The sequence below is a fragment of the Eptesicus fuscus genome, chromosome 5 (genome assembly GCF_027574615.1).
Source record: "Eptesicus fuscus isolate TK198812 chromosome 5, DD_ASM_mEF_20220401, whole genome shotgun sequence".
Lineage (NCBI taxonomy): Eukaryota > Metazoa > Chordata > Mammalia > Chiroptera > Vespertilionidae > Eptesicus > Eptesicus fuscus.
The window spans coordinates 37,169,276-37,193,739 of NC_072477.1; the positions used below are offsets into that span (position 1 = coordinate 37,169,276).

Here is a 24,464-nt window from a genome sequence, read left to right on the forward strand (position 1 = left end):
ACTGCGCAGGCTCAGGAAACAAGTTATAGAAACAGAAGGGCCCTTGGAGCTTAGGAGAAGGAAAGGCAAAGGTAATGTGCCTGTAGAGAAGAAGAGGGAGAACAGAAAGGCGAGGGCATGCTTGAAAGAACAACCTTGTGTGTTTTTCAGTTCTTTCACATAAAGATCTTTATTGACATTCCCTCCAGCAAGGTATGGGAATTTCTGTTTTCTCCACCGCCCCCGCCAAGAAACCAAGTTAATGTTTACTTTATAAAAGACTAGTAGCCCTGCGCATGAATCCGTGTGCCAGTAGCTTGACTGTAGCTCGCTGCTGCCCTCCTGTAGCTCCCTCTGCGCTCTCCCACAGCCTGCTGCCCTGCCTCTTCCTGTAACTCTCTGCTGCCTGCTTGTAGCCAGTAGCTCTCCGCCTGCTGCTCTGCCCTCCTGTAGTTCCCTCCGCCCCCCTTGCTCCCCCCATCATAGCTTGCTGCCCTGCCCCCTCCTGTAGCTCACCACCGCCCACTTGTAGCTAGCTGCCCCACCCTCCTGCTGATCTGTCATCCAGTCGTTATGCAGTTGGTCTTTACGCTTCACGGTGTAATGACCATTTGCATATTACATCTTTATTATATAGGATGGATAGTGGGAGATGGTAGGAGGCTCTTTGGCCCACTAAATCATGAGATGGGATTGTTTCGCCAACTGGAAGAGTGAAAATTAACAGAATTCATGTCACCTAAATCCCTTGGAAACAAATCAGAGTGCTACAATTGGAGAAAAACCCCAGCACATCACATAGAAAGTGGTTACATACTATTATTCTTGAGTGAATGTAGCAGGAAAATTCTAATACCTTTTCTAATGCGATATTAATAAATTTTTGAGCTTTGCCAATCAAATAGGAATAATATCTTGCTGTAGTTTTAATATTCATTTGCTGTATGATGAATGAGTCATCTTTTTTATATGTTTGAGAGCCATTTTAATTGTTTTTATAACATAAGGTTTTAGAATTGTAAGTGATTTTAGAGATTACCTAGTCCATTGTGTTGTTCAACTGAGATGATAAGCAATGCCTCCAGACATTACCAACTAAATAATGTCAGATCTAAGCCAAGTCTCCTTCCTCATTAATTAAATTGTTCTCTTTTATGTCACATTCCATTTCCCTTAGGCCAGGGTTTCTCAACCTTGGCATGTTGACATTTTAGACTGGATAATTCTTATTGGGTGTGTGTATGGGGCGGGGTCCTCTACACATGTCTTGTAGCTTCCCTGGCCAATAGCACTCCTTTACTTCTAAACAAAACAAAACAAAACAAAAGCCTCCTAAACACACACACACCCCAAAAAATGTCATTTAGACAAAAAATGTCTCAGATGTCGGTGGTAAGAGGGATGAGGGTACAAAATTGACTCCAGTTGAGAACCACTGCCTTTGGACAGGCAAAGATTAATAATCAGAGAATCTATAAGGCCCTATCACTGAAATTCCAGACTTAACAGTTTTTATCTTCAATTTACTCTTGGTAGTTGGAGTGGTCTTAATTCCATAGATGGTAATAGAGAACTAAAAACTATAGGATGTCTGATTCTTTCTGTTCAGCTTCTGAAAAATAAGAATAGAAAGATTAGCGTGAAAAGTGGGTTCTTGGCATTAATCATCCACATAAGTTTTAGATGTAGAAGGATGGACATATATGTAGAATATGCACTTGTATTGTTTGGGTTTTAATATATCACAGTTCATAAAATCACCTCTGGGAAATTAATATTTTATAAGTGTCATATTGTTAATGCTTAGATATTAGTGTCAGAAACATTTGTACAACTGAAATGTATGTCATAATTTTAGAAATATTCTCCAGTCAGAAACTGAGAAATTAACTTCTCACTGCCTCGAATGGGACAGGAAGCTTGAATTGGACATCCCAGATGATGGTGAGGGAAAATTTATGTATTTTTTGCATTTTAGCCTTGTTCATCTTAATTTGGTTACATTGATCTGAAACTTTAAAAATCTAGTGTTGTCCAACTTTATACTTTATTCAAAAAAGCAAGAATTTTTTCATATCTCAATATATGTTCACTAACATCTCTGTACTAAAATGATACATGATTTAAAAGATGTAAATAATTAGAATATTTTTAAAAACATTATATTTTATTGATTTCAGAGAGGAAGGGAGAGGAAGAGAGAGATAGAAACATCAATAATGAGAGAGAATCATTGATTGGCTGCCTTTTGCATGCCCCACACTGGGGATTGAGCCCGCAACCCAGGCTGACATCCTGGTTCATAGGTCGATGCTCAGTCACTGAGCCACGCCAGCTGGGCTAGAATATTGTCATTCCTGAGAATTAGACATTTGCCTTTTTTATTATCAGATTTCTTCATATGACTCAATGAGTGACATCCATATCTGGTATTGTTTAATTATATAAAAATATTTTCTGAATGAAAATTACCTAAATCAATATGGAACAGTATTTGTATGACAACACTTTGTAGAAGAAATTTTTGTTTTGCTTTAAGGTAAGAATTTGATTCTGCAAGCCCTAGGGTATTTGGGGTAAGGTCTCATCAGTTGGTTGGCTTTGCAATAAAGGTCATTTTTTGTCCTTTAACTTTTAAAAACCTCCTATTTCCTTTAGCTAAAGATCTTATTCGCACAACAGTTGGTCAAACAAGACTCCTTATGAAAGAAAGGTTCAAACAATTTGAAGGCCTAGTGGATGATTGTGAATATAAACGAGGTGAAAAGGAGACTACCTGTACAGATCTGGATGGATTTTGGGACATGGTTAGTTTCCAGGTATGTGGTCAAGTGTTTTGAATACACTAAATTTGAGTCTGGCCTTTTCTTTTTTTCTTTAAGTGAGGTAACATTAGTAAAATAGAGGTATTAGTAGCTGCTTAGATACCTATAATAGTAAATGAGATATTACATAGCACCTTTATAAACTGTAAAGCACTGTCTATATTTTTTAACTGATGTCCCCCTCCCCATATTGTCAAGATAATTTCTATATGAGTTGGAAGTTGAAATTAGTCAACTGTTGAATAGTCTATAATGATTATACATGTGAGAAAATGAGTAACTCTAGTCTTTAGTATTTCAGTTCATCTAGCCGTTGTCGAGTCCCTACTGTGCCAGGCATTGTACTAGGAGTTGTTAATAAGGCACATTAGTGAGTCAGATACAACATGCAATTCCAATCTAATGTAAAAAATGCTGTGATAGAGGGAATTACTAGGAAGATCAGTAAAGGTGTGGAGAGGATGGCACTTTCTAGCTTTTTGAGCTTATTTCAGAAACTAGAGGCCCGGTGCACGAAATTCGTGCACGGGGGTGCGGGGGAGGGGGTCCCTCAGCCCTGTCTTGGTCTGCAAATACACCAGCATCCCTCACCCTGGCCTATAGCTAGAGGTACCTCCCCTCCTTCTGCACAGCCTCTGGGAAGATGCTTGTCCTGGGGCCTCCTCAAGGCCCTGGCTCACAATGCCCTGCAGTTCGGGTACCCGGGGGCTTGGGCTTTCAGGTCTGGCTTCCTCACCTGGCATGGTGAGCATCAGCTGCCATGGGAGCCTTGCCTTAGGAGTCATCCCCTTGGACCATACTACTTGCGAGTGTGTGTGTGTGTGTGTGTGTGTGTGTGTGTGTGGCCTCGGTGGCAGTGATTTGATGTCTGTAGCATGCCCGCTGACACCCACTACCGCGGCACAACACTGGTCCCGTCTGGACTGCTGGCAGGGGGCTTCCAGTCTGTGACCTGGGCTGATGGGCTGCGACTGGGGGCTGCAGGTGGAGGACCCCGGCACCCATAGGGCTGTCAGCATCAGGAACTGGAAAGATCCATTTTTCTGGTTCCTCCTCTGCTGCGCAGATGCTGAGCTCCGGGCCCCACAGGCCTGTTCACTCCCGCCGCAAGGCTGGCCAGGGCGGGGGCATGGGCTCGCTGCCCCAGAGGCCCCTTCTGTGCCCCAGCACAGCCATGGCGCAGACACTGAGCTCGCGCCCCCGCTGGCGATGCGAGCTCAGCATCCGGCCGACCCCATTCGGCCACGCCCGGCCTTTGCCTCTGTTTGCCTCCGCCGCTCAGCGGCGCGGGGGGGGGCTCCGATCGAGTCTGGAGGGAGGCAAGGGCGGGGGGCTGGGACCCTCCGTCCCCGCCCCCCGGCCTTTTCCTCCATTTGCCTCCGCCGCTCAGTGTCTCGGGGCCCAATCGGGTCTGGACGGAGGCAAGGGCGGGAAGCGGGGACAGAGGGTGTCTCAGTGTCTCGGGGACCCAATCGGCTACCCCGGCCACCCCGAGTCCCGCCCCCTGCTCCTCTCACCGGCCCAATCGTGAGCGTAGCGGAGTGATGGTAATTTACATATTACCTTTTTATTAGGTAGGATAAGCAGATAAAATACTCTTTCAATAACTAGTAGCTAACAATCATTACTCATCATAATGTATTACTTTATTACCAGTTTTAATATATTTATCAGTTTTCATAATAGTTTACCAGCATCCTTTAGTGATGACTATTTACATTTGTTTTTAAGTATCATTATTTCTGAATTTAAAGGTATTTGATGTGTTTGCATTGTTTATCCTTTTAAATGTTATTTTTATTGTTGACACTATTACAGATATCTCCATTGTTCTCCCCCCCCTTAGCCTGTCCCCACCCAGCCCCCTATAATTATTATCTTTACTGATGCTCATTTTTTAGCTTTGGCCAGTGGGGGACCTCTTCAAGGTGGCTCCTGGGGCATTTATGTATGTATGTATGTATGTATGTATGTATGTATGTATGTTTAAAGAGCTGTATTGAGGTACCATCTACATATTATACAATTTTTTAAAGGAGAGATGTGTATAGATGCATAGTAAGGGGATTCAAAACATGTTTACCAAGCTGTTGACAGTGACTACCACTTTGGAGGAGACTGGAAATACCAGAAGAATGGGGATCGTATATTCCCATCCTGCTGCTAATACATTATTTGAATCTTTTAAAATGAGCTTGTGTCAAGAGAATGAGAAGGCAAGCCATAGATTGGGAGAAAATCTTTATAAAAGACATTTGATAAAGGACTGGTTTCCAAAATATACAAAGACCTCTTAAAACTCAACAATAAGAAAACAAACAACCTGATTTAAAAACAGGCAAAAGACCTGAACACTTTACCAAAGAAGGTATATACGGCAGGTCAGCATATCATTACAGAATTGCCAATTATAACTATCATGAGATACCACTACATACCTACTAGAATTACAAAAATCTACCCCACTACTAGCTGGTTTGGCTCAGTGGATAGAGCATTGGCCTGCGGACTGAAGGGTCCTGGGTTCGATTCTGGTCAAGGGCCCTTGCCCGGGTTGTGGGCTCGATCCCCAGTAGGGGGTATGCAGGATGCAGCCGATCAATGATTCTCTCTCATCATTGATGTTTCTATCTCTCTCTCCCTCTCCCTCTCTGAAATCAGTAAAAATATATTTAAAAAAAATCTAAACCACTGATAGGACCAAATGTTGGTGAGGATGGAGAGCAATAGGAACTCTCATTCATTGCTGGTGGGAAGGCAAAATGGTACAGACCCTTTGGAAGACAGCTTGGCAGTTTCTTACAAAACTAAACATACTCTTACCATAGGATTCAGCAATTATACTTCTTCGTATTTACCCATAAGAGTTGAAAACATATGTCCACACGAAAACATGTACGCAGATGTTTATAGCAGCTTTAGTCTTAATTGCCCAAACTGGAAAGCAACCAATATATATCCTTGAGTAGGAGAATAGATGAACTGTTTAAAAAGAGACAGTTATTTTGTTCATCTTGCATAATTTAGAATATATCTCTTACCGTTTTAGTGATCAAAAATAATTTAGGGGAGCCCTGACCGGTTTGGCTCAGTGGATAGAGCGTCGGCCTGCGGACTCAAGGGTCCCAGGTTCGATTCCAGTCAAGGGCATGTACCTTGGTTGCGGGCACATACCCAGTAGGGAGTGTGCAGGAGGCAGCTGATCGATGTTTCTCTCTCATCTACGTTTCTAACTCTCTATCCCTCTCCCTTCCTCTCTGTAAAAAATCAATAAAATATATTTTTAAAAAATAATAATTTAGGGGAGTTATTCATATATGGCATGATTTTTGTAGATTGTGGAGGTTTATTAGACCAAAAGTAATGAACAATTTTACCATAAGAATTCTTCATTTGAATACTAAATTGAGAATGATTTAATCTAATTTTATATGTCACCAATCCATGTCACTCTCAATTTTTTTTTGAAGTCTCAGTTCATTAGTTTGTTATATATAATATGGTTAGCATTAAACTGATAAGCTTGTGCTTTGTTTATTAACAGATAGAAGATGTAAACCAGAAGTTCAATAATCTGACCAAACTTGAGGACTCTGGGTGGCAAAATAATAATAATATAAGCAAAAAGGTCTTTCGGGTGAGTTTGTGATTTTCTAATATAGACTCTTCTACTTTAATGAATTTTTATTTTCAAGCTTTAAAAACATTTATATTCAGATTTTTCATCATTTTACAAAATGAATTCCATACATTACTTAAAATATACTGATGGTCTTTGAAGAAAGAATAAGGAAATGATCAACACAAAATTCAGGACGGTTATCTTTGCAGGGGGAGAAGGAGGGGTTGTGATTGAATTAGGGCCCCCTGAGAGCTTCTAAGTTGCTAAGTAGTGAATATGTGCACATAAGTTTTACTCTTTAAACTATTCTTATGTATTTTCTGTACTACTAGTAGTAGTAGGTAATTTATATTGTACCAAATATTGTTCCAAGTACCTTACATGTATTAACTCATTTAACTTCACAACAATCCTATGAGATGTGTACTGTTATCCCCATTTTACAGTTGAGGGATCTGAGGCCAGAAAGATTAAATCACTTGTCCAGGTTAGAGCTGGGTTTCTGGCCACATTTTCTCAGTCCAGAATCCTTGTTCTTAACCAGTAGGCTATGCCGCCTCTCTGTTATATATACCCTTTTGTGTAATATATTTCAAAATGGAAATAATTTTTTAAATAGAAAAGAGGAACATCTACGTTCTTTCATTTACTTTCTTATAAAATTTCCTGTTACTTTTCTCTGAAAAATTCTCTTTGTTAACATGATAGAGTCTGTTCTTAATCTATTTGTAGTAATTTCTTTTTTCTAGTAGTGTTTTAACTCAGAGTTTTTGGTTCAAATGGAAACTTCTCAAACCACCCTGGAGCATTGCCAGTTTTTCTTTTAGATTTTAGAAAAATGCCTTTCTTTATAACAGTGGTCAGCAAACTCATTAGTCAACAGAGCCAAATATCAACAGTACAACGATTGAAATTTCTTTTGAGAGCCAAATTTTTTAAACTTAAACTTTCTAACGCCACTTCTTCAAAATAGACTCGCCCAGGCTGTGGTATTTTGTGGAAGAGCCACACTCAAGGGGCCAAAGAGCCGCATGTGGCTCGCGAGCCGCAGTTTGCCGACCACGGGTTTATAAAATCAGGTTTCTAGGTTGGTTTTTTTATTATGCTATGTAATCTAAATAAAAACTCTGTTTTGAATCCGTTAAAGATGTTAAAGTATTGAGAGAACCTTATTATAAAATTATTGTAGTAATTAAGTCTCATGACAAATATTCTGAGGACAGTAATGAAATAGATTGAATGAATTTCAAATCTGCTAAAGAGTGAAGGATGCTTGAATTCTTTGAAGCTACTGTGGATATTTCTTATTGAGTCATGGAAACATTAATATCAGGGATGTAGATAATAGCTGTATGAGTATAGTATTATTTCAGAGCCTTGTAATTCTGCCCCTTATCACCAGATGTCTCTCTCCTTCTACTTTATTTTTTAGGCCACTGTTAAGATTATCAAATCAAATAAAATGAATCTTTTATCTGTACTTTGATATCATTCCCTCCTACTTCTTATTCATTGACTTCTTATTCCATCAGTTAGTTAGCTTTGTTTTCTCTCTTTCCCTTTTTCCACATCAGTTTTTAGACATGTTTAGGATCTTATATTTGTTCCAATAAAAAAAGAAAGAAAAATTTGTGTTGTCCACACCTCCCTCTAGTTATCTGTACCCCTTTTCCCATTTTTCTTGCAATGACAGACAAGCTTCCTAAAAAACTTGTCCATACTATTTGGGTTCCCATTTATTTCTCCAGCTCACTGCAATTCAGCTTGACCCCTCTTTATGCCTCTAGAACAGATATCACCAAGGTTATTGATCCAGTAGTTGCTGATGTTACCAGACACTTAATTATAAAATGATCCTTCTGCAGTATTAAACACAGTGTACTTGCTTTCTTAAAATTACATTCTACTGATTTTCTTTAGTTATGTTTGCAAGTTTTTTTTTCTTTTTCATTTATCTCTTCAAAGTTTGTCATATTCAGAATTCCTACCTCAATTCTCTTCTCTCCTTCCATATTCTTCCTGTGAAATCCTATCCACCCTGTCATGATTCCCAAAATCAGACCATACTTAGTGCTAAGTTTCATGTATCCTGATTCACTATACCTTAAATCAGTGTGTCTCAAACTGAAATCACCTCCACACACACTGATGTTTCCCTGTCTCATAAAATGCTATTACAGTCCCACCAAGATAGAAACCTGATATGTTCTTTGTTCTTTCCTTTCTCTATTTCACTATCTCAACTCCACACCCATCTAATACACTAAGTCCTCTCAGTTGGGCCTCTAAGTATCTCTTGACATTTTCCCCCTTCTTCCTCAATTTAACTACCCTCATCTTTTCCCAGTATCATTGTAGCAGTTTCCTTTCTTCCTTGCTTGTAACCTTCAAGTCTATTCTTTAGGCTATAGTCGGAGTGACCTTTTAAAAATACAAATGCAATAATCTTAATCTCATGATTAAAAATCATCAGTAATCTCTATTCCTTTGTTCTCTGTATGAGTGTGGCTCCGTAACATGTAAGGGATTTTATAATCTAGCTGTTGTGGATCTCTTGCCAACTCCTCTGTGCTTTCTTTTGCTTCTGGTTTTGCAAACATACTATTTTCTCTATCTAGCCCTTCCCTCACGTCACTTTTTAGCCTGGCTAACCGTGATTTTAGCCTAGGTGCTACTTCCTGCAAGCCTTTCTTGATGCCTCTGAGATTGATTTAAGTGTTATCCCTATGTTCTACAGCCCTCTGAATTTGTCTCTAACACGACATTTGTCCCGCTCAGTGTCCTTACTTAGCTCTTCCACCGTGAAGTTATGAACTCCTTGAGAGCAAGAACTTTGTCCTTTACCTTTTGACCCCCAGCATTTTTAGCACACACGAGGAACTTGATAAGTATATGATGAATGTGCGAAATATTTTATGTATGCTTTATTTTTCGTATAAGGTAATAATGAGTAGCTTTAATAAATTCCATCATTTCTTTTTGCAGAAAAAAGTCATCTCGGGTATAGCAAGTAAACCAAAACAGGACGATGGTGGAAGAATTGCAGCTAGGAATCGCCTAGCTGCCATAAAAAATGCAATGAGAGAGAGAATTAAGCAGGAAGAACATGCTGAGGCAGCAGCCTCTGTAGTACCAAAGGAAGTTGATAAAATTGTGTTTGATGCTGGCTTTTTCAGAGTTGAAAGTCCCGTTAAATCATTCTCAGGTTGGTTTTTCTGCTGAGACTAAAGAGAAATATTTGGGTTGGATGAGAGGTTGTATAGGAAGTGAAAGATAGTTTTCACATGAAGGGATATAAGCTCTCTGTGATTTCTGGAAATAGAGTACATACTCACAAACACATGCAAATCATATTTGGTACTTTAAGTGTGATATATCTTCTGAAATTGCTTTTATGTTTTCTAAGTGATTTCTCATCTGTTAATATTAACCCCCACAATCCTGTGAGGTAGGTTAAGGATCCCAAGAGGTAAGAAACATAATGGGAGCATGAGAAATTAGGGATTTTCTTAGTTGGAAATTGGATTAGAATTTAAATGCAACGAGCTATCACATCACAGCACTAGCTGTGCTTTAAAATGAAACTTATGGGTGGTTTTGGTTTTATTTTCATTTGTATGAAAATTTTGATCTTTTGGGGACAAATAAGTATACTAATTTCCTAACTTTAAAAAATTCCAGTGAAACCAGTTTTTAGTATTTCAGGAAACAATTCTTAAAATTTTCTAACTTGGGGTATATTTTTCAATAGCAATTTTTCATAGACTATCTTTATTAGATTGGATTTATTTATCTTGATTGAATTTATTTATATTAGTTTCAGGTGTACAGCATAGTGATTACAGCATAGTAATTCTTCAGAGTTTCGGAGTCTTGTTTACAGTCCTCTCTAAACAAGTGTAGTTTTTTTTCTTCTTGAATTATTCCTTTGATTTACTCGCCTCTGTGTTCTCTCTGATCTTTTTCTTCAGAAATACGTATTTTTCCTCCTGGTAAAGAGATTACATTTATATTTCTTTCCTGTGCTTGTTTTCTCCTACTTTCTGGATTTCCTCAACTTCATGTTAGCTATCATGTTTTTAATTCCCAATAGTTCTTTCTCATTCTTTGGATGTTTCATTTTATTACAGTCTGTACTTGTTTCATAACTGCACTATCTTATCTTTCTGTGGGCATTAATGATAGCTTTTATGTTTCCTCCCCCTGCATCGTCAGTGTTTGTTCCAAGATACTTTCACCTGTGTGGTTTTGGTTTCTCTCTCACATTAGAGGCTTTCCTCGGATGTTGGTGGTGGTTCACGGCCTGCTCATGGTTGCGGACAAGGTCCTTACTCTGGGTGGTTTAGCTGTCCCTCATGCTGGGAACCTGCATATCACTGTTTTTGTCTTTTCTCTTGGGCTAGATTCCCCAGAGAACGTTCTTTTAGTCTGTTGCCTGGAGGGTATAATTCTGGCTGCCAGTCTTTCAGCAACCATGTGGGGAAGTAACCTGAGTGTCTCAACAGCTTATTTGCAAATGCTCACTTAATCCCCTTGTTTTCCATATCGTACGCATCTTTTAGCCTTACCTGTTATCCCTAAGCCAGAGATGCTCTGTTTCCTTTTTTGGGAAAATAGGCCTCCAGTATTCTGATATTGATGGTGGGAGGGGATGGTGACAGTTGCCCAGCTGTGCAGAATGAGGAAAGAAACCCAGGCTCTGGTTGTTCTTTGAAGTGACTTTGAACCAATCTTGTATTAGCTCCATCTTCATCTCCACTTCCAGAGAAACTTGAGGCCACCAGCTTTTTTGAGGGATGCTGTGGAATAAATTGGGTTCTCATCCTTCCTGACTAGTTCCTTAGGATTTCTTTTCTTGAGTCTAAGTTCTACTCACCCATCTACACCTCAGCTTCCAAAATTTTCTGGTTATTGTCTTTTTTTTAAGTTTCCTTGGTCTTTGTAGCATTCTGCCTTTTAAGTTGATCTCTTTCTGCTTACAGTAGTGGGATGTCTAGATGAAGCAGAGTGTAATGTGCGTGTTCAATACTGTCTTTAACTGAAGGTCCTGGGCATTTGACTTTAACAAACATTATTTTACAGGAGAAAGAGAGTACTTGGTAGGGGAGTTGGAAGAATTTTCACTGCCTTTCTAGTTATAATGAAACGTAAATGAAAGAACTTTTGATATTGAGGTGATTTCTCTCATCTTCTAGGACTTTCTATCTCTTCTGAACATCTTTCTCAAAGACTTAGGACACCTATGTCTGTCAGCAAAGCTGTGTCTGGCGGCAGGGCTGATCTGGGCCTTCTAAGCCAAACTGCGTCACCAGACAATCCTGGTCCTCAGAGTACCCGAAGGGAACATGCTGATGAGAAGACTTTGCTTTCAGATATTCCTGAAAACAGGTAGTTCTTTAATGTGTTATTAAGAGTTTAATAGATACTGACATTAAATACTATTTCAGATTGTTAACCTGGTAAAATATACAAGACATATTTTTAATTTAATTTCACAATGTCCATATTACTTTGAAATAGGGGAAACAAATGAAAGTTACTGTTTTGTTTTGTTTTGTTTTTAATCCTCACCCGAGGATATTTTTTTTCCCATTGATTTCTAGAGAGAGTAGAAGGGGAGGAAGGAGGGTGGGGAGAGAGAAAGAAAGAGAAACAGAGACACATCAACATGAGAGAGACACATGGATGGTTGCTTCTCGAGCGAGCTTGTACGGGGGCTCGGGAAGCTGTAACCAAGGTATGTGCCCTTGACTGGGAATTGAACCCTCTACCCTTTGGTCTGTCGGCCAACGCTCTAACCACTGAGAAAAATCGTTCAGGGCAAAAGTTGTTGTTCTTAAATAATTCATGGAGTAGGTTTTAGAATTTTTTTAAAAAAGCACATCCTCTTTCTTTTATTACCTATGTATTTTAGTCAGCTGAACATCTTGTCTCCAACTATTATCAGACAGAAAGGAAAATAAAACATTTAATAATAACTAGGCATAGAGGAAATGATGGGCAAACAGAAAAAAGTATACCAAATTAGGGCAGGGAACAGAATTGTTGCTTGCTAACATTGGCAATGGGAGAATATATCCAAAACTAGAAAATGAAATGTAGAACTGAAACATGGTTGATGAGCATATTACTCTTGCCCCCAAGGATGACAAGAAATGTTTCTATAACCTTTGTTTCAAGTTGTAGGAAATAAGAGAACTACATGTCTTGTGGGAGAAATGTAATCTTCCTGAAGCGCTAGCCTTACATAAAACCTAACCACTTTTCAGGGAGAGTGTACATTAAGCATGTCAAACTCAAAGGCTAACATGGGCCAAATTAAGTTTATGTGGGCCACAAAAAAAACAAAAGCTTCAATTTTCATAGAAACATAGGTTTATTTCAATAGAAACATGCTGAATACAAAGGGCTGAAATAAATAAGTAATCATTAACATAAAATAATAGAATATTTTAATAAAAATTAATATTTTTTCTTGAACATTAACTTACCAGACACTGAATAACTGCACAAATTAATAAGTGTAACGCAAATAAATTTATTTTTCTTGTTCTCCAAAAGCGAATTATTTCCTGTTGCACACACCAACAAGTCAGTCCAAGATTAATGACGTGGCAATTGGCTGCTAAAATATTCGCTGCTAGTATTAGTGGAGTGAAATGGTGTGTCTGTGCATAAGGCACGTAAGGGAAATGAATGCAACACGATTATAGTAATTAGTCATTAGCGAACGTTGTAGTTTGTTATTAATAACTAGAGGCTCAGTGCACAAAATTTGTGCACAGGTAGGGTCCCTAGACCTGGCCGGCGATCAGGACCTATTGGGGCCTTCCTTCATTCTGCGCTGCCCCCTGGTGGTCAGCACAAGTCATAGCGAGCGATTGAACTCCTGGTCTCTCAGTCGAACTTCCAAGGGGATAATTTGCATATTAGGCTTATATATATATATAGGTTATGTATAATAGGATATTGTAAAAATTAAGTTACGAAATTTTTATTAAAACTTTCTTGCATACCGTTATATTGGCTGAGCCGCAAAAATATTTGTTGTGGGCTGCATGTGGCCCATGGGTTGCAAATTTGACATGCTTGGTGTACATGGTAAAGATTGATGGGAAGTACAGAATGAAAACAGCCAGGGGCACATTTTCTAAGGCCATCATGCCTAATGGATATTGGGTGCTACTGTCTGTCCTTCAGCAGTATGTGTAGATCAGACCTTGAAGGTGATCTGTCTGGGAGTGGCCCATGCTTCTCTCCCCCTGGCTAATCCCATCTGCTTTTGTTGGTAGAGTCTGCAGGGCTGGTAGCTGGAAACCAGGAAGCCTCTCTAATGGGCTTCTACTCTCCCTCTGACCTGAATTGTTGGGGGTGAGTACTAGTATGTGGCCTGAATCCCTGCTATTTAGGGATGGTCTGAAAGAAAAAATCCCCAGTCCAGAGGAGGCAAATGAAGTTCTGTAAGATAGGCCGTGGAAGCTGGTGAAGGGGTTTCAGTATGAGCCTCTGGGAGTGCTCCTTCCCTGAAGGCCACTGAGGAGGATGGACTGACCACTTGACTGCTATGCTGAGAACTGACTGTGTTCGGGAAGTAATGCCCACTGGTCGAGGTGTGGTCGGCCTGCTTCTTTGGTACCAACTTGTGATTCCTTCAGGATGGCTAGAAGTTTCTTTAGTTCTCTGTTCTCTTTCCTTAAGACTGACAGCTCTTTGTTCTGGCTGGTCAGTCCTGTATGGCTGCGCCTCTGCATGGCTGCTTCTAACTTTGTAATCTGTGTTTACAAAAGTCAAGAGATCTGTTTGTGTTCTGGAAACTCCACACCTGAGAGATGTGACTAAAATGCTACAAAGCTGTCTCCACAGGGTTTTTGAAGTATATCTTCTCCTGAGGTTTCAGATTATCAGAAAGAGCCAGTCATGGAGCAGGTTTTAGAGTTTTTAACCCTTTGCACTCGCTTGCTTTTTTCTCGATTCCTTTATTCTACTCGGGATTTAATTTTTTAAATACCCCAGATTTTACAAAGCGCGGCAGTAGAATAAAAAACTGGAGTTTCTTTTCATACAAACTTATTTATTTGGATTTTTTTATATTTCAAATTATTGATACATTCAAAGAGTAATTTTAATCTCGACATCCGAGTGCAAAAGGTTAATTTTTGATATAAATCAAAGTATATTTAGCCTTTGTGGGGACTAAAATATTTCAGATGTTCTAGAAATCTATGGATTATAAAATACCAACTTATTGTCATTTCTTAAATGCAAGTTATATTACTTTGTTTGTATGTCCTGTAGTTTATTATCTTGTTGTAAGAAGATCCATAATTGTATTTAAGTGATTAGTACAGGTACTCTTTAAAAAATTTTTTGCTTAATTCCCAAAAATAGTCCGGAAAGTATCTTGCAAATAAATGACTTCTTGCAATGAAGGCAAAATGAAGTCGAAGACTAGAAAAATTGAGTATATAAAAAAAAAACCCCACAACTTGCATGAGGTTGAGACAGATATTTTAAATAAAATTGCAAGTTAAGAACTTCAGTATTATGTACTATGTATTCTATAACTAACAAGTAAATGTAGCCAACTCCAGCTATACAATAATTGAGTTGTCACTTTACCCCTTCTCCTTACCACCCAGAAGTCAGCTTTCTCCTAACCTTTCTCTAGTATGTAGCTCTGGATTTTGATGAGGTTCAGAGAGTTGCTGGTGAACTGACCAGCATGGAAACAAGCTCATGAGCTTTCTGGGGAAGAATGCATTTGGGTTGTAAGACCATCCTGTAGTAGCTATAGTCCCAAACTAATCTATTTGGATCAGGCCTGATCTTGAACCAGGCGCCATCTTTGACCATAAAGGATTGTCTCAAACACAAAAGCTTGCAATATGTTTGATTATCTGAGTACAATGCTATATTTTTCTTTTTTTCAGGAACAGCATAGTAGAAGATGCTCAGTGTCCTAGATTACCGGATTTAATTGAAATAAACCATGTAAGTCCTGTTCTAGTGTACTAGACAGCCCAGCATGTTACTTACTTATACTATTACACATAGTAACTCCATAAAAAGCCCCCAAAATTTCCATTAAAAATCTAAAGTCAGGCCTGGCCGGTGTGGCTCAGGTTGCAGGCTCGATCCCCAGTGGAGGGTGTAAAAGAGGCAGCTGATCAATGATTCTCTCTCATCGATGTTTCTATCCCTCTCCCTTCCTCTTTCTGAAATCAGTAAAAACACATTTATAAAATGAAATCAGTAATGTTAAATGATAGTTCTTGCTTTAGCTTCTTTGAGACCATAGTGCCATTTTGTATTTTCCAACTCACATCAAGATTATTTTTGTAAATTGTTTCCTTATAGCATAGCCGCACTTGTTTATGTCTTTACTAGCGTTCCCATTGCAGGAAAAATCCTGCAATAGGATTTCCTGCTGCACTCTACCCCGCCTCCGCTCCGCCCTTGTCACCCGCCCCGCCTTCTCCTCCAGCCCGCCTTCGTTTCCCTTCTCCCCCGGCCCCGCCTCCGCTCCGCCCTTGTCGCCCGCCCCGCCTTCTCCTCCAGCCCACCTGCTTTTCCCTTCGCTTCTTTCGATGCTGTCTTGATATGCAAATTAGCCGCCATCTTTGTTGGGGTAATTTGCATATTCGTCCTGATTGGTTGGTGGGCGTGGCTTGGCTGGTGGGCGTGGCTTGGGTGAAGCAAAGGTGCGGTCAATTTGCATATTTGTCTATTATTAGATAGGATGTGGTTGCTTTTGCAATAGAATAGGGTTGAATAGTTGTGGCAGAGACCCTATGGCTCAAAAAGCCTTAAAAAGATGTACTATTTGGCACTTCCCAGAAAATGTTTGCCAGTCTCTGAAGTGAATACAGATACTTGGTGAGAAACTTCCCTTCAATCATACCGCTGCTATAATATTATCTGAACTCATTATTTAAGAATAGTAGGATTTACAGTGTTCTTTAGCCTGTGCTCAGAATGTTATCTTTCTGTTTTTATTATTTTTAATAGCAAAATGATTTTTTATAATTGTTTCAATGTTTGATAATTAAATATAATAATCATTTTTATTTCCAGGTTGTAAGTAAGATAAACTTTGAGATGGATTGTTTACCCAGTGAAAGAATGAGCTTGCCTCTACTTACTGGTGAAGTGGCATGTGATATTAACACTAACAAAACAGAAGAAATTTCAGATGTTGTGGAAGGAATGGAACTAAATTCTTCAATGACAACACAAGATGTTTTGATGAGTAGCCCTGAAAAAGATATACCATCACAACATAACATCTCACAGGAAGAAGATACTAAAATTTTCCAGTCAGGTGAGGTCTTTTTAATATATTTAATGAGGCTTTGTTAAATAAATGAAATTGCACTAATGCATAGATTATTGTAAATAGCTCTGGGTACCAGTTTCTAAGAATAAAGGTTGAAAAATTGGACAAAGTCGATATTTTATGAGAATTAGTTTGTGTTGTAGTGCCCCATTCTTCACCCAAACCTTCTGAGGTAAACCTGTTAAAAATCAGCAGCAGATACTAGTCCACATTGGACATAAGTAGCATTTTACATTAGACCTAACTTTTTTTTAAAGTATATTTATATTTGATGTCAGAGAGGAAGGGTGAAGAAGAGAGAGATAGGAACATCAATGATGAAAGGGAATCATTGATCAGCTGCCTCTTACATGCCTTCCACTGGGGATCGAACCTGCAACCTGGGCATGTGTCCTCACCGGGAATTGAATCATGACCTCCTGGTTCATAGGTAGATGCTCAACCACTGAGCACACTGGCCGGGCTAGACCTAACTTTTTGGGATCCTTCATTATTTATGAAAACTCAGAATTAGAAAAATTCCCTGAAGTGTTTTTTAGTTCCCCTTTCAATGCACATACATCCTCAAGCCTTTCTTCAAAATGCCCTATTTTTCTTCCCTAATGTTTTTATTCCTACCTACTTTGTTGTGATTGTTCTGCAGTAGGAAACGGCTCTTGTATTTTTGGTCCTGGGAGCATGTCTGTGTAGTATCCACTTTCTCCGCCGCCATTTATAATCCTGGCTCTTGTATTCTTGTTATAATATATGACAGTTTCACCTACTGTTTACATCTGCTACTCTGTGGTGATGTCTTGGCTGGGGCCTAAGGCAAAACATCATTACTTTGGCCAGGCATTTAATACACTCCAGCTATGTTCTTCTTCTAGCATCTTTTACCTACCTTTACTATTACAAGCATGAGATTTGTTTATAGAAGACTCTTTAAAATACTAAAATTAAGGATAAGAATTTTATTAAGAAAGTCTAACATATTTTTAAAAAATATGTTTTTACTGATTTTGGAGAGAGGAAGGGAGAGAGAGAAATATCAGTGATGAGAGAGAATCATTGATTGGCTGCCTCCTGCACATCCCCTACTGATCGGCATGTGCCCTGACCAGGATTCGAACAGTGATCTCCTGGTTCATGGGTCAATGCTCAGCCATTGAGCCACACCGGCTGGGCGAAAGTCAAACACATTTTTAAAAACCTTATAACATAAGATAACCTATATTTTTGTCTTAGCATTTGATAATATGGAACTTTTCATATTTTTCAGTGCTCTATTTCTAACTGCAAGAACATTATTTAAAAAGTTAAAAATAATTCTTTTTTGTTTTTCAGTATTATTTGATAATAAAGGTCTTACTACTGAATGCCATCTTCTTGAGTCAGTAAGTTTTTCAACTTAATTTGAAAAGTGTCTTTATGTATTAGATTTGTTTTATAAAAGAATATTACTCACTTTTTAATTTGTGTACAAAGTTTACATCTTTTCATTGTTTTCTTTACTGTGACATCCATTTGCTAATTTTACCAAAATGGAAACAAAGTTTTCATGTTTATATACTTTAAAAATATAGTAATTTTTAGTATTAAACTCTGAAGATTTATTTTGCCATGTGATTTATGTGTCAAATTTGTTATGACAGATTGATTGAATATTTTAATGTCTAATATGTGACTTGGATTATGACAGGTATTTCTAAGTGATACAGGAAAAATGTAATGCAAGATTTCTGCCCATCTGAACTTGGGGAGATAATGTCTGTGTTACCTTCAGTCATTGGTTATTTTCATCCCATTCCTTTTAGATTACTGTATTTGGAAGCTATTTTATTTGAAAGCTCCATTGGCTTTACTTTTGGTGATCTCTTGCCTCTAAGTCTAGTACAGACACTAGCCTTTCTGTGAAAAGGCTTCCTATAAAACCTCTCCTCTCCATGTTAATTAATGTATAGGCACAGGTGCATACAATTGGACACATTTAATCTCTTCTTTTTTTAAAAAAAAATTCTTTATTGTTGAAAGTATTACATGGGTCTCCTTTTCTCCCCATTGACCTCTCCCAGCCCGTTCCTGCCCCCCAGCACAGGCCCTCACTCCCCTATTGTCTGTGTCCATTGGTTATGCTTATATCCATGCATACAAGTCTTTTGGTTGCTCTCTTAACCCTCCTTCCACCTTCTCCTTCCTTCCTTCTGAGGTTTGATGGTCTGTTCGATGCTTCTGTGTCTTTGAATCTATTTTTGTTCATCAGTTTATGTTCATTATATTCCACAAATGACTGAGATCATGTGATACTTATCTTTCTCTAACTGGCTTATTTTGCTTAGCATAATGCTCTCCAGGTCCATCCGTGCTGTTACAAATGGTTAAGAGTTCTTTCTTTATTACAGCAGCGTAGTATTTCATTGTGTAGGTGTACCACAGTTTTTTTAATCCACTCACCTGCTGATGGGCACTTAGGCTGTTTCCAAATCTTAGCTATTGTAAATTGTGCTGCTATGAACATAGGAGTGCATATATCCTTTCTGATTGGTATTTCTGATTTCTTGGGATATATTCCTAGAAATGGGGTTACTGGGTCAAATGAGAGTTCCATTTTTTTATTTTTGAGGAAACTCCACTGTTTTCCACAGTGGCTGCACCAGTCTTCATTCCCATTAGCAGTATAAAAGGGTTCCTTTTTCTCCACATCCTCGCCAGCAGTTGTCGTTTGTTGATTTGTTAATGATAACCATTCTGACAAGTGTGAGGCGGTACTTCATTATTGTTTTGATTTGTATCTCTTGGATGATTAGTGACTTTGAGCATGTTTTCATGTGCCTTTTGGCCTTCTGTATGTCCACTTTCAAAAAGTGTCTGTTTAGGTCCGTTGCCCATTTTTTGATTGGGTTGTTTATCTTACTTTTGTTAAGTTGTATGAGTTCCCTGGAAATTTTGGAGATTAAACCCTTATCGGAGATAACATTGGCAAATATGTTCTCCCACTCAGTGGGCTCTCTTGTTGTTTTGTTGATGGTTTCTTTTGCTGTGCAGAAGCTTTTTATTTTGTTGTAGTTCCATTTGCTTATTTTCTCCTTAGTTTCCGTTGTCCATATTGCTGCAAGATATGTCTGATATTTTGCTGCCTATGGATTCTTCCAAGATTTTTATGGTTTCCCGTCTTACATTTAAGTCTTTTATCTATTTTGAGTTTATTTTTGTATGTGGTGTAAGTTGGTGGTCTAGTTTCATTTTTTTTTTGCACGTATTTGACCAATTTTCCCAGCACCATTTACTGAAGAGACTGTCTTAACTCCATTGTATGCTCTTGCTTCATTTGTCAAATATTAATTGAACATAATGTCTTGGGTCAATTTCTGGGTTCTCTGTTCTATTCCACTGGTCTATATGTCTGTTCTTGTGCCAGTACAAGGCAGTTTTGAGAACAGTGGCTTTGTAATATAAGTTGATAGCTGGTATTGTGATCCCTCCAACTTTGTTCTTCTTTCTCAAGATTGCTGTCACTATTTGGGGTCTTTTTTTTATTCCATATGAATTTTTGGAGAGTTTGTTCTAGATCTGTGAAATATGCCATTGGTATTTTAATGGGGATTGTATTGAATCTATAGATTGCTTTGGACAGTATGGACATTTTAGTGATGTTGATTCTACCAATCCATGAACATGGTATATTCTTCCACTTGTTTATATCTTCCTCTATCTCTTTTTTCAACGTCCTGTAGTTTTCCAAGTACAGGTCTTTTACCTCCTTAGTTGTGTTTATTCCTAGGTATCCTAATTTTTTTATTGCAATGATAAATGGGATTTTTTTTTTTTTCTCTTTCTGTGAGTTCATTATTGGTGTATATAATCTCTTCTTAAGAGAATAATATGAATATATTATATTCTTAACTTATTATCATTTTAGGAATCTATTTCCCTTATTGACTATAAATTCCTCTATAGGCAGAGCTGATTTATATTCACTGTGGCACAAATGAAAAAGTGCTCTGTTGCCTACTCAGTGTTTACAACATTGTTTTTCAGCCCTACACCAGAGATTTTTATTTCAATGAACTGTAGTAGGTCCTTCATCAAGTGATTTTACTGGGTAGCCAGGGTCGACAACTCTGGTTTACAGCCTTACCTTGAAATTTTCCAGTGCCCACTGCCAAATGGGTAAGGGACCTTAATTAAACAGAACTGAGCAGCCTACCTGAGAAAGAGTTCAAAGTAATTTCATAAAGATGCTCACCAATCTTGCAAGAAGAATTGATTAATTCAGTGAGAACTTCCACAAGGAGATAAAAAGTGCCAAACAGCAATTATAATTGAAATGAAAAATATACTAGAGGGACTCAACAGGAGACCGGATAAAAATTAACCACAAATCAACAAGCTGAAAGACAAAGCAATGAGACAGAGCAGTAAAATGAAAAGGAATTTTTAAAAGTAAAGACACTTTCAGCAACCTCTGGAACAACATCAAGCAGAATGACATCTGCATTGTAAGGGTCCCAAAAGGAGAAGAGAGGAACAGAAAAATTATTTGAAGAAATAATAGCTGTAAACGTCTTATCTGGGAAAGAAAACATATCCAGGTCCAAGAAGCTTAGAGAATTCCAAATAAGATGAATCCAAAGAGAACCACACCAAGACATATTATAATTAAAATGGCAAAAGTTAAGGAAAAAGAGAATCTTAAATGCAGACAGAGAAAAACAACTTATTATGTACAAGGGAATTCAGCAGAAACTTTATAAGCCAGATGGTTCTGATATATTCATAATATGATTCAAATTGTTTCATAATTATACATTATCTTATTGGTAAATCTTAGTACCTTATACTTTTGTCTCCTTGTGAATTCTTTTCTATTTTCATAAATGTTAGAAATTATATTTAAATGTTTTTATATGTTCATCTATTTTAGACCAAAATTATTACTTACTCCAGCCTTAGCTGGTTTCGCTCAGTGAATAGAGCATTGGCCTGTGGACTGAAGGGTCCTGGGTTGGATTCCAGTCAGGGGCACATACCTCGGTTGCAGGCTCGATCCCCATCCCTGGTTAGGCCGGCGTCTGGCTGTGTGCAGGAGTCAAGTGATTGATGTGTCTCACATGAATGTTTTTCTCTCTGTCTCTCTCCTTTCCTCTCTCTTTAAAAAATCAATGGAAAAATATCCTCGGATGAGGATTAACAAAAAAATATAAAAATAGGCCTTCGAGTAAAAGGCCTGTTAAGTGCTGTTATATGGTTATAGTAGGTTTGTGAAATCTGCATATGATGTAAGATATGGCCTCAATTGTATTCATCATGCAGATGCTACTGAAGTGCACTTGCATATTACTAATCACCCTTTTAGGCATGTATTGTTAATATACCTTTTCAATGAAAAACTATTTGAAATTAGATCTACTGGAAAGTTGCACAATCATTATGTTATTAACTTATTGTTATGTGGAAATGTTATTTATGTTATTAATTTACTATTAACTTGCAATGTTGAAGTCAGTTGGTGAAACTCTTAATGGTTCCTTAAGTGACTTCTCTGAATTTATTCTCTAGACGGACCTAAACTGCAGTAATCCATTTACTCCTGTGGAGAGGAGACGTCGAGAACATGCCAGACACATTTCCTTTGGTGGTAACCTGATTACCTTTTCACCGCTAAGGGCCCTCAGTGGGGAACAACCAGAAGAACTCTGAATGTAAAAATAATTCCAACATTTTCCTTCTTATTATCAATGCTGTGGGGTATATTCTTAGAATACCGAAAGGTTGAAGACTGTACTTTTGTTCACTTCTACTCAACCCATTTATATGGTGTCATGTAATATTTTAATACTCAGTGTTCATCCAAGTGTGTTTTAGATATGATACTGTTTCTAAGGGAAGTGGGGATATTTTGTACAACAGCCATGCAGAATAAAAGATATACCATGCCTTGCCTCTCTTCTTTAAGATGTATAAGCTTAAAGCTAAGAACACTTACTCAGCCTATGAGTACTCTTCAGCTTAATCAAAATATACTAAACTTTGACAGAAATATTTGTATCCTTTCATACTTTATTTTTAGTTTGAACTTTAAATTTGTCAATGTTGAACAGCTTTGCATATTGATTTTCCAGGGTATACTGAGTTTCTTTGGATGAGCTTTCTGGCTCATCTGATGTCAGTTTACATGTTACAGTTTCAAATGGTTAACTAGGTGCCCATTAAATTCCTGCCTTTCCCATTCTCCCCTTGACATGAATGACGGGCTTTGAAGGAAATGCCTTCTTCCTTTGAAGAAAATTATGTCAATCACTTAATCTCTTTTATAAAAATCTTAGCTATAGATTTGTAGAAGGCAGGGCTGTCAGAATAACAGAGCACCAAGAAGATTCAGAGTAGCTAAAGCTTGTACCCAGACCCAGGCCCAGTTATTTTTGCCTTCCAATGAGTTGAACAATAAGCAAGAACTTTATGGATAAACTGCCCCTCCCCTCCCAAGATTAGGGGTTTTCAAACAAGAAAACACATGGTGTTTTGTTGTCAGAGGAAGGGTATTAGGCTTGTGGGAAAGACAGTATTTATTAAATCCATGCAAGCAATTGGGAAGCTGTGTGGGGTGCTGACTTAGAAGAATGTTCTCTAAATGCCTAAAGTCTTAGCAAAAGATGAAAATAGCTTTTATTCATTAACAGCCTGTAATTGAACAATTCAAGCAAGACAGGCAGAACAAAGTAGCATATATAAAAGTTAGGGTTTTCTAAGGGCTCAGGAATGAATATGTAAAAGATGTTGGTGCAAAGTAACCCAAGACTTAGAATCTATGGTGGTAAGTTTAGTAAGGTGTACTAGTGAATCGTTTAGAAAGCTTTTGCTGCTATATAATAGTAAAATGAACTCAAACTGGCTTAGCAATAAGGAAATGTATTTCACAAGTTGTCAGGGTGATTCTAGGCACTTTATAATTAACAGTTCAATGTTGGCATCAAGGTCCAACATTCTGTTGTCCTTGGCACATGTCTGAGGCTGGGTCCTTTGGGGTCATAATGTGGCTGCTAGTGGTAATCAGAGCTATGTCCTTCCCTGTGGTCTAGTTAGACCAGCTAATGCCACATGTCTGTCTGCAGTAAGACTGAGGGAGTGGGGGATTGGCTTAAACTAATGATTCCCTACTGAATCTGGGATCATACCTGAATAAAATCACAATTATTAGGACATCGGGAATGGATTTTTGTGTTGGCAGCTATCAGTGTCCCCTACAACTAGATAAGAGTGTACTTGGGCTTTTGGACTCCAGAATTATGAGGTATTAGGAAAATCCTTAAAGACTAAATGAAAGAAAACTGCTTGGGTAGAACAAGACCCTTTCCAAAATCAAAAGGGAATTTTCATTTATTGAGGACCTATTATGTCATAGCCCCTTGGCTACCTATTTCTTTTTCTTTTTAAATATATTTTATTGATTTTTTTACAGAGAGGAAGGGAGAGGGATAGAGAGTTAGAAACATCGATTAGAGAGAAACATTGATCACCTGCCTCCTACACACCCACAACTGGGGATGTGCCTGCAACCAAGGTACATGCCCTTCACCGGAATCGAACCTGGGACCCCTCAGTCCGCAGGATGATACTCTATTCACTGAGCCAAACCAGTTAGGGCACTACATATTTCTTTTACCCTTGAGTCCATTGTTCATTATCAAGAAAAGACTGCCCCAGATAAATGACAAATAAACAG

The 24,464-nt window shown here is 38.3% G+C and overlaps 1 protein-coding gene across 2 annotated transcripts in view; it reads left to right on the plus strand.

Annotated features, from left to right (window-relative positions):
• The window catches only part of DLGAP5 (DLG associated protein 5), a 40,529-nt gene extending 17,852 nt beyond the window's left edge, over positions 1-22,677 (plus strand). Inside the window, exons 11-19 of one of the 2 annotated variants that reach the window (XM_008139234.3) lie at positions 1,838-1,923; positions 2,638-2,798; positions 6,349-6,441; positions 9,412-9,631; positions 11,622-11,814; positions 15,357-15,417; positions 16,501-16,747; positions 18,089-18,138; positions 22,301-22,677. In XM_008139234.3, the coding sequence (XP_008137456.2) occupies positions 1,838-1,923; positions 2,638-2,798; positions 6,349-6,441; positions 9,412-9,631; positions 11,622-11,814; positions 15,357-15,417; positions 16,501-16,747; positions 18,089-18,138; positions 22,301-22,441 (1,252 nt within the window). In that variant the 3' untranslated portion in view covers positions 22,442-22,677. The remainder of the gene's footprint in view (positions 1-1,837; positions 1,924-2,637; positions 2,799-6,348; positions 6,442-9,411; positions 9,632-11,621; positions 11,815-15,356; positions 15,418-16,500; positions 16,748-18,088; positions 18,139-22,300) is intronic. The other variant, XM_054716050.1, reaches the window with a different exon arrangement.
• The last annotated feature ends 1,787 nt before the right edge of the window (positions 22,678-24,464 follow it).